The sequence below is a fragment of the Oryzias latipes genome, chromosome 3 (genome assembly GCF_053564925.1).
Source record: "Oryzias latipes strain Hd-rR chromosome 3, Olatipes_Hd-rR_3.1".
NCBI lineage: Eukaryota > Metazoa > Chordata > Actinopteri > Beloniformes > Adrianichthyidae > Oryzias > Oryzias latipes.
The window spans coordinates 17,201,631-17,217,072 of record NC_136239.1 but is presented as its reverse complement, the minus strand read 5'-3'; the positions used below and the strand labels follow the sequence as shown (position 1 = coordinate 17,217,072).

The following is a 15,442-nucleotide window of genomic DNA, read 5'->3' as shown; positions in this document are numbered from 1 at the left end:
AATCCCAGTTCCTGCCGTAATTCAGTATTTATTTGAAACAACACTGTTTTAACACAGATCTATTGTGGAAAGTGCTTTTACAGACTGAGAATGATAGGACCTCTTTTCCCAGATGGATGCATAACGTTCTAGAACAAAAGGATGACTAAAACAGCGCCATGACAAAGGCTAACATATCTGCAGATGAAAAACAATCATTCACAAGTGGGGCCATTTCTAGCCAGTTCACTCTCAAGTTTTGTCTCAGAATTTAAATCATTCTCAACACTTTTCTCCTGAGTTGTCTCCGTTTCATTGACGTCTTCACTCGAACTTTGTGCTGAAGGATGATCCGCAGCCTCTTCGTCAGACTGGTTCTCCGTGTTGGACTCTGCAGATGAATCAGACTTCGGGCTTTTCCTCTTGTGCTTCTTCTTGCTCTTTTTCCTTTTTTTAGAGCGTTTTTGGAAGCTCGGTGTGTTCTCATCTGCAGTCGATTTCTTACTTTTATCTGGTTTCTTTGAGCTCCTGTCTCTACTTCGCTTCTTCCTTTTCCTTTCTCTGCTTGTACTTCGTAACTTTGCTCTTGCTTCTGTGTGAGGTTCTTCATCTCCACAGTCTCCCTCTTCACTGTTATCCCTATATTTAGACCCCCTGTCTCTACTTCGGCTCCTCTTCCTCCTCTCCCTGCTTCTGCTCCGATACCTGTCCGCCCCCTTGTCGCTGTGCCGAGATCTGGCAGATCCTTTGTCTCGGTGGGGGCTCCTAACCTCCCTGCTCCTGCTTCTGTGCCTGTCACTTTCCCGTCTGCTGCGAGACCTCTCCGATCGAACTGGGCTTCTGCTGTAGCGGCTGTACCTCGATGAGCGTTCTCTGGATCGTTCCGAGTACCAACCGTCTCTGCGACTGCTCTGGGGGTTTCGGTTGGGGGAGAGATGCAGATCCCTGTCTGCCTCCCAGAATTCATTGCCAGGGTTTCGAAACACATGCAGGAAGTTACAGTGTTTCCCTTTAGGACACTTACGTCTGTCAAACAGACCTACAAACAACAACAACAAACAACCGGGGGAGAAAATGAGGATGTTATCATTATGTTGTTTAAATCTGTAACATATTTATTCAAAAAGGACCAAATATCTCACCACATATAGCATTCTTCCACCGTGTAACAGGAGATATTTCACACTGAAGCTGCCTGCCTGCGTACCACCTCCCATTAAACTTCATTAACGCCTCCTTGCACTGATCATCTCTGATTAGAAAAACAAGAGGACACACAAATAAAGACTTATCCACCTAAGTATCTAAAGTCTAATGATAATGGATTTGTTGTAAACTTACGTCTCAAACTGAATATAAACATTGCCTTTCAGGTGTGGTTCGTAATTGCAGCAGACCTGATAAGAACAGAAAAAAAGTGTCAAACCGACTAAAAGTGTATTTTCTTCAGCAAAAACTAATTTTAGGACAAAATAGAAGGATGTCGCTAAAGTATCACGACTGAGAAGGAAGTTCTGCTTCAAAATAATACACTGGAGCCAAAATATTTCCAAAAAAAATAAAAAAGGGTTTAAAAAAAAAGCACAGCCATACACGGCTATCTTACCTTGAACTGCACCACCTTGCCAACACTCTTAAACTCAGGGAGAACGTCATGGTAAAACTCAAGGAAAGACTCGTGCAGGTCCTCCTCACTGTGCTCTAAACAAGCGTCCATGTCATAATCGTCGCGCCGCAATTGCTCCATCCCAAAGGTCATAAACATGCCACGGATCATGAGAGTCGGGCTGGATGTGGGGTAGACATGCTTCCGAGAACATCTGCACACGTAAAAAAAAAAAAAAAAAAAAGTGGGATAAATATGATCAAATTTATAGGGAAAAATTGCCTCGAAGTAAGATGTACATTTAAAAATGATATTAGCAATGGAAAAAAGAAAAGCACCTTTCTCCAAATCGACAAGCTCCGGTCTTCAGAAAGAAAGGACAGTTGGCAACATCACGCTCTGTTCCATAATTCTCAAAGTTCATGTTCACAGGAGCCTCAGGGTTCATCCATGGTCCTTTATGTTCAAGCTGCAATGCAACAAAACCATGAAAACATGACAGAGTCTGGCATCCTAAAACATGATTGTAGCACATAGCACATGATGATGTAAACACTTACGCAGACTTCATAAACAAAGTGTTTTAAATCCATAACTGTCAAATTTATTTTTTATTTAATATCCCAAGTGTTTGTTTTGTTTTTTTTTACCTGATTTTCTGCTTCATCCAGCATTTTCTGAACAGCTTCCTACAAATGGTGTAAAGACATGGCTGGTGAAAATGTGAAGACGTCAACATACTGCCGCATGTCTGTCATTCTGGGTTAAGACCCTTCACATGGACTGACAGGCACCAAAATATTTGGGGTTTAACATTTATTCGTATCAGACTTCTGTTCCATTTCCACTGTTTTCACACAAAGTAAAAGATACGTTCTTGTTGTGGGGGGTGAAGGTGTTCTCTTTGAGTGTGTCTTAGTCAAGGAGCAAGAAAAATGCTTGTGCCACTTAGTCAAGGAACAGAAAAATACAAATAACACAATAATTTGCAAAAAGTTCAACATATCTTATAGTGCAGATTATTTAAAGTTCTGCATGATCACTATAAACACTCTGTAGATAAAAGAGGATATATTTCTTTATGTTTCTATCCTCCCGGAGTCCGTTTCACCTCTCTGTCCCGCCTCTCCTGAAGCTTCTGCTCCTTCTCCTCTTGTTCTCTCTTCTGCTGGGCCTCCCATTCCTCCTTTATCATCCGCTGTACACGAACACGAGGACACACGGGTTCATTTGGAATGACACTTTCAAACAAAGGGATTTGTTAAGCATCCATAGAAGTGCGTGTGAGAAAAGTGCATCACCCTAACAACCTGAAGAAATGTTTTCAATGGATTTGTAATTTTTAAACATCCTATTTTAAAAATCAATAAACCACAAATCTGGTCTCCTAATCTATGTGTGGGCAAATGAATGTAAAACATTTTGTTGGAACTAAATGGTCACTTAGTTCAAAGCCAGCGAGCTCTATCAGTGCATTATTACTATTATGGTACCTAAAACATCAGTAAGAATAGAAAATAAATGACCTCTTCTTCTTCCTTTTTTTTGCGTGCAGTTTCTTCCCTCTCCACCCTTAACCTAAACTCCTCCTGGGCCAGCCTCTCTCTTTCCAGCCATTCCTTATGCAACTGTAGTCTATAAAACAGAGCACATTAACAATCAAGTGATGAAGATGTTCTCGGTCACAGATGGTGTAACTGTAGGTCAGCTACAAACCTTTCTTCCTCAGTTAAGCCAGTATCCTCCCCATTTTCCTCATCAACTGTACACTCTTCTTCAGCTTCACCCTGGACATCTGTAATAAAACAAATCATTATGTGTAAGGGTGGGGGGCAATACAGGTAAAATCCCCCCACGTGACTTCCTGAACAAACCCAAAAGCACTGAACAGCTATCCCCTTACCGGACTCTCTGGCTTGGGCAACAGCTTGACGTTTCCTCCGTCTCCTCTCTTTGCGCTGAGCAGCCTTGCGTTGCTTCTGACTGTAGCGAAGAATACAAAAGCCTTTCAGAAACGCATTGCAGTACATTTTCAATACAACACGAAAGATGACGACAAGTCTGAATGAATGAATAACTTATCCTCTTAGCCAACAACTTTAGTTGTGTTGATTACAATCAACGAGTGAAAATACTACTATATACTAATAAAATGATGTATATTCGTAAAATCGCCAGATGTTACTAACCTTAAAATTGGAGCAGAAATTGGACCAGGAATGGAGGCTGCCATCTCAACGAGCGATAGCTAGTATGCTAACTATTGAGCTCATTTGAAGTTTACACACCGGTCAATTTTATTATATTTTTTGGCTAAACTCTTTTATCCAGTATGTCTTTGTTTATTTTGCAGAGTGAGACAGATACGGGTTTCAGAAGAAATCAGTAGTTTGTTTAAAATAGAACGGAAAAAAAAGAGTTAGCTAAATAAAGAGCTTCTATGCTGAAAACAGGAAGTCGAAGGGAAGTACTTCCGTTTTTGAAGTGTCTTCTTCTTCTTTGGTTCCTAACAATGGTGTGAATGAATCACAGCAACACACTTTTTTTCAAAGACTTTCAAGTGATTCTTTAAATCATAATTTCAGTATTGTAATTACACACACATATTCCCAGTGGATAATTTAAATAAATAGACATGTCTCATTTTAATTGACAAAATTAACACATAAAGAGAATAGAAGTCTGAGGGGAATGAAAAATATGGTTGAATAAAGAGTAGACTATTATTAACGTGTCTTATTTACAAGAAAACTTTATTTTTATATTAACTTTGGGGATGCAGTGGCTCAGGTGGTTAAGCAGGTGAGCCAAAGTTTGAAGGGTTGGCAGTTTGATCCCCGCTCACCCCAGCCAAGTGTCGCTGTGTCTTTGGGCAAGACACCTCCTCTCTGCCTCCAGCGTGGCCCCACTGGTGTGTGAATGCATGTACATTTCCTGGTGATGGCCAGAGGCGCGTACTGGCAGCCTCTTAGTTTTTAGTTAGCTTTTAGCTGATCTAATTTTGTCTTTTATTGTTTTAATTTGTTTTTATTGTCTTTTACTATGTTAAGTCTGTGATACGTGTCAGATGTTGTAGTTAATTGGGGGGGGGGGGGGGGTTGTGAAGCAATTTGTGATTCTTTTTTGTGAAAGTTGCTATAGAAATAAATATTTACTTACTTTACTCATGTATTCTTACCATCTTTCATTGGATATTAATAAGCAGATTGACACAGATACGATTTTATCTTTATGTATCAGAAAGACAAAGCAAAAAATTACAATTCAAACAAAAAAAAGCCTAAACAAATGTGTTTTAGCTTATTTACTTCCTAAAGACCCAATATGGGAAGCATAAAAACAATTTTATTTTTATTTTTTCCAGCCCCTCTTACACAGTTGAGCCAAACTTTTGTAAGGCATCTTTGATATTATTAGCCCCCCTGTTTTTCTATTTAATCTTCTTTCTTTTCTGCTGTCGGCCTGAGGAAGAACTCTGGCTGGGTGCAACACCGGTAGCAAAGAGCTTGAGGCACCAGAGTGTACAATAAATTGACCAGCAGGAAAACAAGCTGGCTGCTAACAGGCACTCTGTATGAGAACGGAGTCCGAGTGTGAAGAGATGCACCAATGTAAGAAAACTGGGCCTGAAAAAGAACAAAGAAAATCAGACAATAATCAACGAACACAATATTGTCTTGAACTGAAATCACTGTTAAGAAATGTCTTTAAACAAAATGTCATTATGATGTGTGGCGATTTCTTCTTAACAAAAAATATTTAAAAAATATTGTAAGAAAAGGGATGCAAGGGTTTTTGCATCAATTTAACGCAAACCCCTCAAAGTAAGCACAATCTCTGCCTGAGTTAGACTGTGATTAAAATAATCAATTACAAATTGATCCATTCTTCACAACGTGCTTTGTTTTGCTGCGTATTATAGAAAAATAAAAAAGTATATTCGTTGTTATCATGACAAAACAAATTTGATATCTTGTGATACCGACATCTACTATCTCATTGTCACGAGAAAAAACTTGTTTTCTTGTGATATCTACTGTCTGGTTAATTTTCCCGTGATAAAATGAGATGAAGATGTCGCTATCACAAAAGAAAAACAGGCAAAAAAAGCAAGGTTGGCCGTTCGCGACTTCCCTACTAAAAATATTATTAACCTTTTTTTTTTATTGCATTTTTTTGCTTAATTGCTTTTATTGTTTCATTGTTATTGTCTCTTTCATTATATTTTATTTTTTAGTAATTTTAGTGATATTTGACTTTATGTTCAGCAATTTGATTACTTCTGCTTTTATAAGTGTTCTACAAACAAACTGACTGACTGACTGATTGATTGATTGATTAATTGATTGATTGACACTCTTAAAAAATGATAACTCTTGGGAAGTTTGATTATACTAAAATTCACTATTTTTAGGAACATCATTTTATGGAAGGCATTAGTTTATCATTTTAAGTTACTTGTTTTAAAGGGTGCATTGAAGGTGGAAATATTAGGAGTTCATGCATGTTTTTCAAATCTGTTTCACAAAAAAACTGCCTTATTTCCTGTCCGTTACTGCTGCCAGAGCCTCAGCTGTTCTCTCTATAGTTAGGCCGAACAGCTGACATTCAAATGAATGCCACCATTCCTCATAGTCCCAAGTTAGCTTCTGTCATTAGTCCTACTGATGAGTGACATGCCAGCCTGCAGCCAAACACAATAGCTGCTTTGTGTAGTTGAAGCTAGGATTGGCTCTTTCACTGTTCCCTCTCCTGCCAGTGTTCAGGTCTTCCATTTTTAGTCATAACTAGATGTCTGGAGTCTTCTGGGACACTTTACATCAACACATGCACAACCATGAAGTGGCAAGGCAGATGAAAGAGAGCCCCTTTCCGTTTCTAGAGAATAGGAAGCTTGTGAAAAGAAGAATGGCTGTTCTTAAGCATCATCTAATGGGACATTCTGTAGATAAACAATGACCAATTCTGTTATCTACTTCATTTGTTTAAAGTAGTCAAACACAGAAACACGTACCTGTGCCAGTGCTCCTGAGTGTACAAGAGACAGGTCTGGCATCCACTCACATCCAGGGACTAACAGCCCATATAAAGCTATTATATAGTATGGTCCAGAATACAGCATGCTCACCAGCATCTGACAAAAAAAAGTGGGTTAAAAGCTTCAAATGACAGAGTTGAGATACTTTTCTTTTTTTGTATGAAAAATATCAATTAGTTACCTGAACTTTGGGATAGGCAGAGGGATCTTTAAGGTAAGGTTCATACTGTTGTGTGTAGTCGTGACACCATTTGCAAGACCAGTCAAGAGCAATCTTGAACACAGAGTTTTTATTTTATTTTAAACGAAATAGATCTGCAAATGTCTGAATGAATGTTGATCGTCTTAAGCTCCTTACCAGGCCTCTGAAGACACAGAACATAAACGCAAGAAGAAGGCAGATGATAAACACCAAATCCAGGGGTCTGTGTAGCAAGTTTTTCCTCACAGTATTTAGAATATCCTGAAAAATGGCAAAAGCAACAATATTTACAACATATCTTCTTTCATTAAACAGTCTTTCAGCAACTGTGAGGCAGTTATAAAAAGAAATAAACATCTGCAGGGAAAAACTAAACGGTCTTGGTGTATTTCATATATAACTTTTATTAATTGTAGCTGTATTCACTTGCATATTGAAGTTATGGGTTTGATTAATATAACAAAGTGTTGATGAGGGCTATTCATTTATTATTTCCTTGATTGAAAAAAAGCCCCAAATATCTGTTCCTTTACATGTAAGTTGCTCAGTACATAGGAGTTTACATACTGTCGACTGAGTATCTCGTGCGGAGGGTTGACTGAAGACGCGGAAGCAAGCCCACACTGACACAAAGATATAAAGAATTTGGGGAATGAAGAAAAACCCAACTTGGGTCCCATATTTACCTAGAAGAAACACAGAAATAACTTCAATTAACTGGGGATGAAAGGTGTGTATGAATGTGTCAACGTTTTTCTTTATATGAAACATTATTTCTCTCTCTCAGCTCTAGGGTTCACTTTAATTTTTCTTTTTAAGTATGCAATGTCATCGTTTTCTAAGATAAAGTAAATGCTGAGAGACAAGTTGGACAACCTATTCAAGCTGTGTATAAGCATCCCATTATTTTTAGTGCACTTACCCACAGCATTTCCAAGAATGTAGACTATGGTCTGCATGAGAAAAGAGCCAACCCAGTACAGTCCAATTACTCTGTAACTATCCCTGTGAAGATCACATATACACTGCAGTTATCCAGATGAGCACATTATGGTTCAAACATACAAGCTGGTGCATCTCATACCCCCAAGTTATAGCAGCAATCATGAGCAGATACATGAGATAATGAGCTGAGCCATCCCAATAGGAGACCACGTGACCGTGTGCTGTGTTAATATGTGGGTCTGCCTGAAACAGGGGAGTGAATCCATCAGAGAAATATGTGAGGGTGTGTGTATGTGGAGAGGGGTAACAGGCTGCCAGCGCAAACACTTGCCTCTTTGAGGTAAAAAGTTACAAATCCATCAATGATGTTGTCTTGCTCCAATGCAATGATCAGATTCACCACGCTGAGGAAGGCGTACACTGCATACACTGCACAGACGCAAGGTTATCACTTCATTTCAGTGGGTGAAAAACTGCTGCGAACACTTTACAGCTATCTGCTCAAATGTAAGTTTATTATAAATATGCAAATGTAAACATTTTACATTCAAATAAAAAAGTGATTGTATGTGAGAAATCATATATACAGTAGAATAGAGGGTCCTCTGGTGCCTTCTTCTTTAGCATGAAACGGGCTGAAATCAACAGGGAGGGGACTGATGTGCACCCAGCAAAGAAGAAAGCTTCAGCACTGAATGCAATGAAAAACAAAATAATAATAATAATAATAATAATAATAATAATAATAATAATAATAATAATAATAATAATAATAATAATAATAATAATAATGATGATGATGATGATGATGATGATAATAATAATAATAATAATAATAATAATAATAATAATAATAATAATAATAATAATAATAATAATAATAATAATAATAATAATAATAATAATAATAATGCAATATTTCTATTTCTGCTGGTTGGGAAACTTGTATGGTGATAAAGTCAAGAGGTTACATTAGGGGTTAAAAAACAATAAAAACATGTTGTCACTCACCTGCTGTTTGAAAGAAGAGAGTTGAATAAATAGCAAATAGGAATGGATGTTAAGGACAAAACAAATACTCCGGTCCCTAAAGACGCGCTCATTGCTGCTTGGAGGTTTTTTTTTTGTTTTGTTTTGTATGTATATATAATTATTACACAATAACTGATGCTTTAAAGCTTTTCAGATGCAGGAACCATCTCATTCCAGTTTCTAAGAAGTCATGGATTATCTAGGAAAGCAAATAACTGCGAACTAGCGCTTCTGCTGCTCCAACCTGCACGCGCGCTGTCATCCCCGCTTCAGTCCTCTTCTAACTCACGCATTTACGCTTGATCTGTGCGTCAAAGCGCATGCCCGAATATCGAGCTGTTTCAATTCCTATTCCAACTTGAAATTCCTTTAAAAGTAAAAAGTTTATTTTTTTCAGATTTGTCCGGAAAATATTAATAAATTCAGTTCCTTTGTTAAAGGTCCATGAAAAATTAAATTGGAAAAAAACTTTTCACAAAGTGGTCTAGAAATTAACATACACAAACATCTTATTCAAACTAACCCCATATGTATTATTGTAAAGAGAATTACTATCATTTTATAAACAGTTGGGTGTAAAATATGAGATTAAAATAGGATAGCTACCGTTGACTTTATAGGAGAAGTTATCCTTAAATTTAAAATTTAAGATAAAAAACTTTTAAGAAAAACAATGTCACTTTTACAGCCAATGATGCCTACAAACAACTAAAATAAAAGAATAAAATCACCGGGGCGTGTAGAGGGCAGGCTTTTTAGAGGAAGTGCGTTACGTCATTTCCGGGGCTAACAAGCATTTACTCTGGTGGGTTTAAGGCCTTCGCCGGGATGGATACCACGTAAATAAAGAACAACGCTTTCTTTTTGGAGACCGCGTTGAACACCGTAACGCGTTGTTTTCCTTGAAACGGAATATTCACACAGTCGTTGTTTATGATGGCGACTGGGAGCGGAGGCGGTATGGCGTCAAATCATGAAGCTGCGTCCAACTCTATTCAGTGTGCAGCCGCAGTCGCGCTGTCCAGCAACAACATGCCAGCCTCTGCTCCGGTCCCGTCCTCCTCCCCGCCTGGCCCCGGCCTCCACCGAGGACCGATGTACAACTGGCAGGCGACGAAGAGTTCCCTGAAGGAGCGCTTTGCCTTCCTCTTCAACAACGAGCTGCTCAGCGACGTCAGGTTCATCGTGGGCAAAGGCAGGCAGGCCCAGCGGATACCGGCCCATAAGTTCGTCCTGGCCGCTGGCAGTGCCGTCTTTGACGCTATGTTCAACGGCGGGATGGCCACGACTTCAGCTGAAATTGAACTCCCCGACGTGGAGCCAGCAGCCTTCCTCGCCCTGCTCAGGTAGACGGGACCCCTTAAGATGTGAAGATGCTCATTTAGATTCCAGCCATGATAGAACATGTGACATGTTGGAATCCGTGGTTGGCATCCTCCACTTTCACATTTATGCTGTTGTTTCTACACTTAAATGTTTTTATTATTAGAATAATAACAATAAATCACATGTAGTTGCCGTGCATCACAACAAAAGTAAAAAATGGGCTGCAGAAGCTCACATAATTGTAATCTGTGAAAGCTAGGAATGAAAAAGTTGAGACTACAACCATGACATTAATGCTGGAAGATAATTAAAAAGTTTAGGTTACAGTGCAGCATACATGGATCACCTTCACTGTTCCTTTCTTTGATCAGATTCCTGTATTCTGATGAAGTCCATATCGGTCCAGAAACTGTGATGACAACTCTATATACTGCAAAGAAGTACGCTGTCCCTGCGTTGGAGAGTCGCTGTGTGGAGTTCCTCACCAAACATCTAAGAGCTGACAATGCATTCATGCTTCTGACTCAGGTAAGGAAGTGCCAGCCGCCTCAGCTGGAAGTCACTGACCTGAAAGCTGCTTTTCTTCTCAACTCTGGAACGTTACGCTTTCCTTAAATGTAACCTTACGTTTATAAAAGTGCTTCAATGTAGCTGGCTGTTAAATGTAGTTTCTTGAAAGTTACACATAATGTCAAGATCTTAAAAACAGTAGTAAGAATTTAGTTTTTCTGACTCCAATGGTTCCAGTCTTGGATGAAGCCATTTTTTCTTGTAAAACACGAGTCAGACCATCTCCCATCTATCCGTGCTCAAAACAGGATTTTTCTCTCAGCTGATCTATTTTTGGTTAACGCTGCCTGCTGCTCTCTATCTGCCGCATAGACTCATCTTAGTGAACTGATGCTTGATGAGAAACTCGTCTTTGCTGCAGCATTTTGGCATTTTCTGTGTCACTACTTGCCCAAAAATAGTGAAGTAAAATATTTCTGAGACGAAAATATATTTTTGCCTCATTCCTACATTTGATTATTTTTGTAGTTTAGGCTTTTTACCCAAAATGAATGTAGAAAATCAACACAAAAGAGCTGCAGGAATATTTCAGAGTTTTTAAAATAGGATTTCAGAAATCCAACCTAAGAATATGAAAAGAGTATGATGGAAAATACAGGAAAGGGGCATTGGAGCAGAGTGACTGGACTTGGACTACTGAGCACAGGTTCTGGTTCTGAGAGGTGCAAACTACAACGTCTGGCAATAAAGTGACTACATTTAGAAAGACAGGCAAGAAAACATATATTTCTATTTGGAACAATACAAGTCTCTTCAACTCTGTTTGAGCAGTTACCTGATAAAGCAGTACGTGGTCATAGAAAATGAGACATGCCATTCCATTCTGGAGGATCTGTGAATTTTAACAGCAGAGGCTGAGGAAACCAGTCAGGGTCTCAAATGGAGGCAACAGATAACCATGATCTCAAGCTGCAGCTGGGTGGCATACTGCTTTTTAAATGTTGGACCAAGCAAATCCCCAAGATAAGAAGAAGGAGGCTTTTTGGTTAATTCAATCTTTAATATTCCCAGTGGTCTTTATGGCATTTTTAGCCAGAATCAAAAAACCTGTTTAGTTTTTTTTTAGAACATGGTTTCTGCAGAGCAGCAGGAGTTCATTAGAAAATTCGCCTCTGAGTTGTGGGGCCCAATTTCCCGTCATCCATGTGTTTACGGTCTCTCTTCCCAGCTGACAGCCCCTTACAACTCCAGCATAACATTACTGGTGCAGCAAAAGTCCAGTTTTGAGCCAGATTCCAGCTCAGACGAGGAAAACAAAGACGTACATGGATCTATTTGTCTGCAAGTGGATGCATCAGAATGGAGCGGAGCCATTTGTAGTACCTATGTCACCGCTGCAAGCTTTTTCCAACAGCATTTCTTCATCTCCTCCTGATTCATAATGATTTGAATAAAGAAATAATCAGAAATGCAACTTATATCCTTTTATCATCAGAAAAAGGACATGTTCAAATCACCAAAAACATGATTTTAATTGGAGTTGGTTAAAACAGCGGGTTGATGGTGATAGTTTCAGTTCAACAAATTTGGTCTTTTTAGATGCAGAAGGATGTCCTCAAATGGTTTTTAATTTAGATTTTCTATTGTCATTTTTGCCTTTTTAAAATGTGTGCTTTTTTAAATTTATTTTTTTTTAAAGGCAAGGTTGTTTGATGAGCCTCAACTCGCCAGTCTCTGCTTGGACACCATAGACAAAAGCACTGGTGATGCAATTAACGCTGAGGGCTTTACAGACATTGATCTGGGTAAGCGTGTCTCTGCCCCTCTAATTAGTAAAAGTTTTCTCTTCTTAGATCCTTTTTTCACATGTATTAATTGATTCTTTTGGTGTGCGAAGACACCTTATGTGCAGTGTTAGAGAGAGACACACTGAGCATCAGGGAGAACCGTCTGTTTGAAGCTGTGGTGCGCTGGGCAGAGGCAGAGTGTTACAGGCAACAGCTTCCCCTGACATCAGAGAACAAGCAGAGGGTTCTGGGGAAAGCCCTCCCTCTCATCCGCTTCCCACTCATGACTGTGGAAGAGTTTGCTGCTGGTAAGTGCATAGCTGTCCTCTGTTCATCAGGTTTTCGTTTGTTTTCCAGCATTTTTTCTGACCTCATCAGCCATTCATCATGTTCTTCATGTGTCCATACAACTCAATCCACAGAAACCAGTTTGATATTCTTTTTTGTGCAACAGGGCCTGCCCAATCTGGAATATTGTTCGATCGGGAGGTGGTAAATCTGTTTTTACACTTTACAGTAAACCCCAAACCACGGGTCGACTACATTGACAGGCCTCGCTGCTGCCTCAGGGGGGAAGAGTGCAGCATTAATAGGTTCCAGCAGGTTGAGAGTCGATGGGGGTACAGCGGCACCAGTGACAGAATCAGGTGAGACCAGAAGCTCCACTTTTGGGTCATAAAATAAAAAAACTGAAATAAATCACGTTTTTCTAATTCTATTTATTTCTTGTGTTATCTCTTTGTAGATTCAATGTAAACAGAAGAATCTGTATAGTTGGTTTTGGCTTATATGGTTCTATACATGGACCCACTGACTATCAGGTCAACATACAGGTAACGCATAGCCTTAAGGCATCTTATTGCATTTGTACGTTTTTGATGGAAAGATCTAGTGAAGACACTTAGCGGCGCCGAATGTGTTTTTTATTAAGCAGAATAGTTGAAACATCATAAAGACAAACTCAATGTTAGGATTTAACACAAACCCAAACTCATTTCATTGTGTTCCTCTGTGATTTATGGTATAATCAATCAATCAATCAATCCCATCAACAAAACAATTCAAATTCACTCATTGAAGCGTGTTTTAGATGCAGAAAAGAACTGCATATTGTGAACATAAAAAGTATGTGTGGAAATATAAAAACAAATACAGGTTTTTGAGAACATCATCTAAAAAGAAAACACTTAATTATAAATATGACATTAGTTTAAGTGTTGTCCATTATGTCAACTATATGAAGCGTTTGTTTGTTTTTCTATCATGAATATCTAAGTTTAACATTGTTTTTTTGCTATATTGAGTTTTGCCAAGAACATACAGTCAGAAGGAAATTCTCCTCCTTGTACTTACAGTTTTTAGCATTTTGCCACAAAACTCACACAACCACACATATATTAGTTGGATTCATTTTAGAAACTTTTAGCAATTTAAAGTTTAACTGGCAATTTAAAAGAATATATATTTTCTGATCTAATCAAACAACAAAAAACCTGATAAAGTATAAAAACTGCTTAATCTTTTGAATTTGATGTTACAAATGCCCTGTTTGTTTATGGAGTATTTCTTGTGTTTCAGATCCTAGAAAGTGACAAACGCATTACTCTGGGACAAAACGACACAGGCTTCAGCTGTGACGGCACAGCAAACACCTTCCGGGTGATGTTTAAAGAGCCGGTGGAAATCCTTCCCAGTGTCAACTACACTGCATGTGCGACCTTGAAGGTCGGTCCAAAGCTGCCGCATGTGGAAGCTGACAACTATAAACTAATGCTGTCTTTTGTTCCTTTTCTAATTTAAAGTCTGCTTCTAATTTTGCACTTCAGGGTCCAGACTCACATTATGGCACGAAAGGGTTGAAGAAAGTTACTCAGGAGTCCGCTACAGGGGCCAAGACAACATTTTTCTTTTTTAGCTCACCTGGAAACAACAATGGTACGTCAGTGGAGGACGGGCAGATACCAGAGATCATTTACTACACATGAACCCAAGTGGTCTGGCTGAGATGGACTTTGTGCCTGAAAATCTTGTACATTTAAATGTGTGTATATTTGATGGCAAAAAAAAAAACCACAGGTGTAGATACATAATCTGGAATGTAGGAGGGCTCGTGGGAAAAATCACAGCTTTAAGGGCATGAAAGTTACTTTTATTTGAAAGTTAGCTGAAAAATGTGTCTTGTCATTGTTATTTCAGTGTCCCACAGCAGTCCACACTGCCCAAATTATCCTGCACGTACAGGTACAACCTGTCATTTTGTCTGTTTGAGCTGCTACCTTTACTTTAAAACACAATTTTATTGTGAACTGTGATCATTTATTTTACAGTTTTCTTCAGCTGTTTCGTGTCTACGTTGTGTAAAACATTCATGACTGTTGTGACATTAAACTGGCACAAAATGTTAACAGTCAATCAAATGTATGTCAAAGACTGTTGCTTCAACTTTCTCAAAGGTTTGGGCTTTTTTTTTTGTCAAAAACACCTGAAAGCCAAAAAGGAAAAGTTGTGATTCCTCTTTTCTGTCACTAAGTGGTGCAAATGTGCAAATAATCAGAAGAACTACAAGGGGAAAAAATTAAGCATGTCAAAAAAAAGAAAAAGAACGGCTGGATATTTTAGGGGTTTCCTGATTATATTTTTTTGCGATAAAAGTCAAAGTTTACATGTAACACTCGAGGCAATCGAGAACAGGAAAAGAAATAAAACTTACATTTACAAAAGATTAGGGTTCTGCAGAAAAATATATGGAACTTAATGCATCAATTACGACCTCACCTACACTAGTTCCCCAGTAAATTCTGGCCCGTCTCCAAACGTTTTTCTGTTTTGTAATTTGAAAGTATGACTGATTTACTGAAACCTGCATGTTAAAAATGAATGCCCTCAAACTGCTCATCATATAAGGCAGGTAATGCAAACCAGGCCTTTTCAGACAGCTGTGAGTGGGCTTTGATAGAGTGATCCATGAAGGCTGTCAGGTGAGTCACCAGGACCTGAAAGCTTCTCTTGCTGACTGC

At 38.8% G+C, this 15,442-nt stretch overlaps 3 protein-coding genes across 4 annotated transcripts; 1 reads left to right on the top strand and 2 right to left on the bottom strand.

Annotated features, from left to right (window-relative positions):
- Positions 1-12: 12 nt before the first annotated feature.
- Positions 13-4,066, bottom strand: zrsr2 (zinc finger (CCCH type), RNA-binding motif and serine/arginine rich 2). Its single transcript, XM_011488655.4, has 11 exons — positions 3,775-4,066; positions 3,489-3,568; positions 3,302-3,380; positions 3,112-3,220; positions 2,697-2,783; positions 2,236-2,274; positions 1,924-2,054; positions 1,586-1,799; positions 1,321-1,376; positions 1,122-1,231; positions 13-1,018 (listed from the first exon to the last, which is right to left on the bottom strand). The coding sequence occupies exons 1-11, from the start codon at positions 3,816-3,818 to the stop codon at positions 195-197; spliced, it is 1,773 nt and encodes a 590-aa protein (XP_011486957.1). The 5' UTR covers positions 3,819-4,066; the 3' UTR covers positions 13-194.
- A 735-nt stretch (positions 4,067-4,801) lies between these two features.
- LOC101173849 (transmembrane 6 superfamily member 1) lies at positions 4,802-9,080 on the bottom strand. Its single transcript, XM_078944291.1, has 10 exons — positions 8,782-9,080; positions 8,358-8,461; positions 8,098-8,199; positions 7,910-8,009; positions 7,748-7,830; positions 7,393-7,511; positions 6,982-7,086; positions 6,805-6,897; positions 6,600-6,719; positions 4,802-5,211 (listed from the first exon to the last, which is right to left on the bottom strand). The coding sequence occupies exons 1-10, from the start codon at positions 8,871-8,873 to the stop codon at positions 5,020-5,022; spliced, it is 1,110 nt and encodes a 369-aa protein (XP_078800417.1). The 5' UTR covers positions 8,874-9,080; the 3' UTR covers positions 4,802-5,019.
- A 458-nt stretch (positions 9,081-9,538) lies between these two features.
- LOC101157198 (BTB/POZ domain-containing protein 1) lies at positions 9,539-14,842 on the top strand. Of its 2 annotated transcripts, none has more exons than XM_011488647.4 (8): positions 9,539-10,148; positions 10,500-10,656; positions 12,338-12,443; positions 12,536-12,733; positions 12,943-13,072; positions 13,171-13,258; positions 14,004-14,150; positions 14,252-14,842. In XM_011488647.4, the coding sequence occupies exons 1-8, from the start codon at positions 9,736-9,738 to the stop codon at positions 14,408-14,410; spliced, it is 1,398 nt and encodes a 465-aa protein (XP_011486949.1). In that variant the 5' UTR covers positions 9,539-9,735; the 3' UTR covers positions 14,411-14,842. The 2 variants fall into 2 exon arrangements, with proteins under 2 accessions (XP_011486949.1, XP_004066969.1); XM_004066921.5 differs by having other exon boundaries at positions 12,880-13,072.
- Positions 14,843-15,442: the final 600 nt, after the last annotated feature.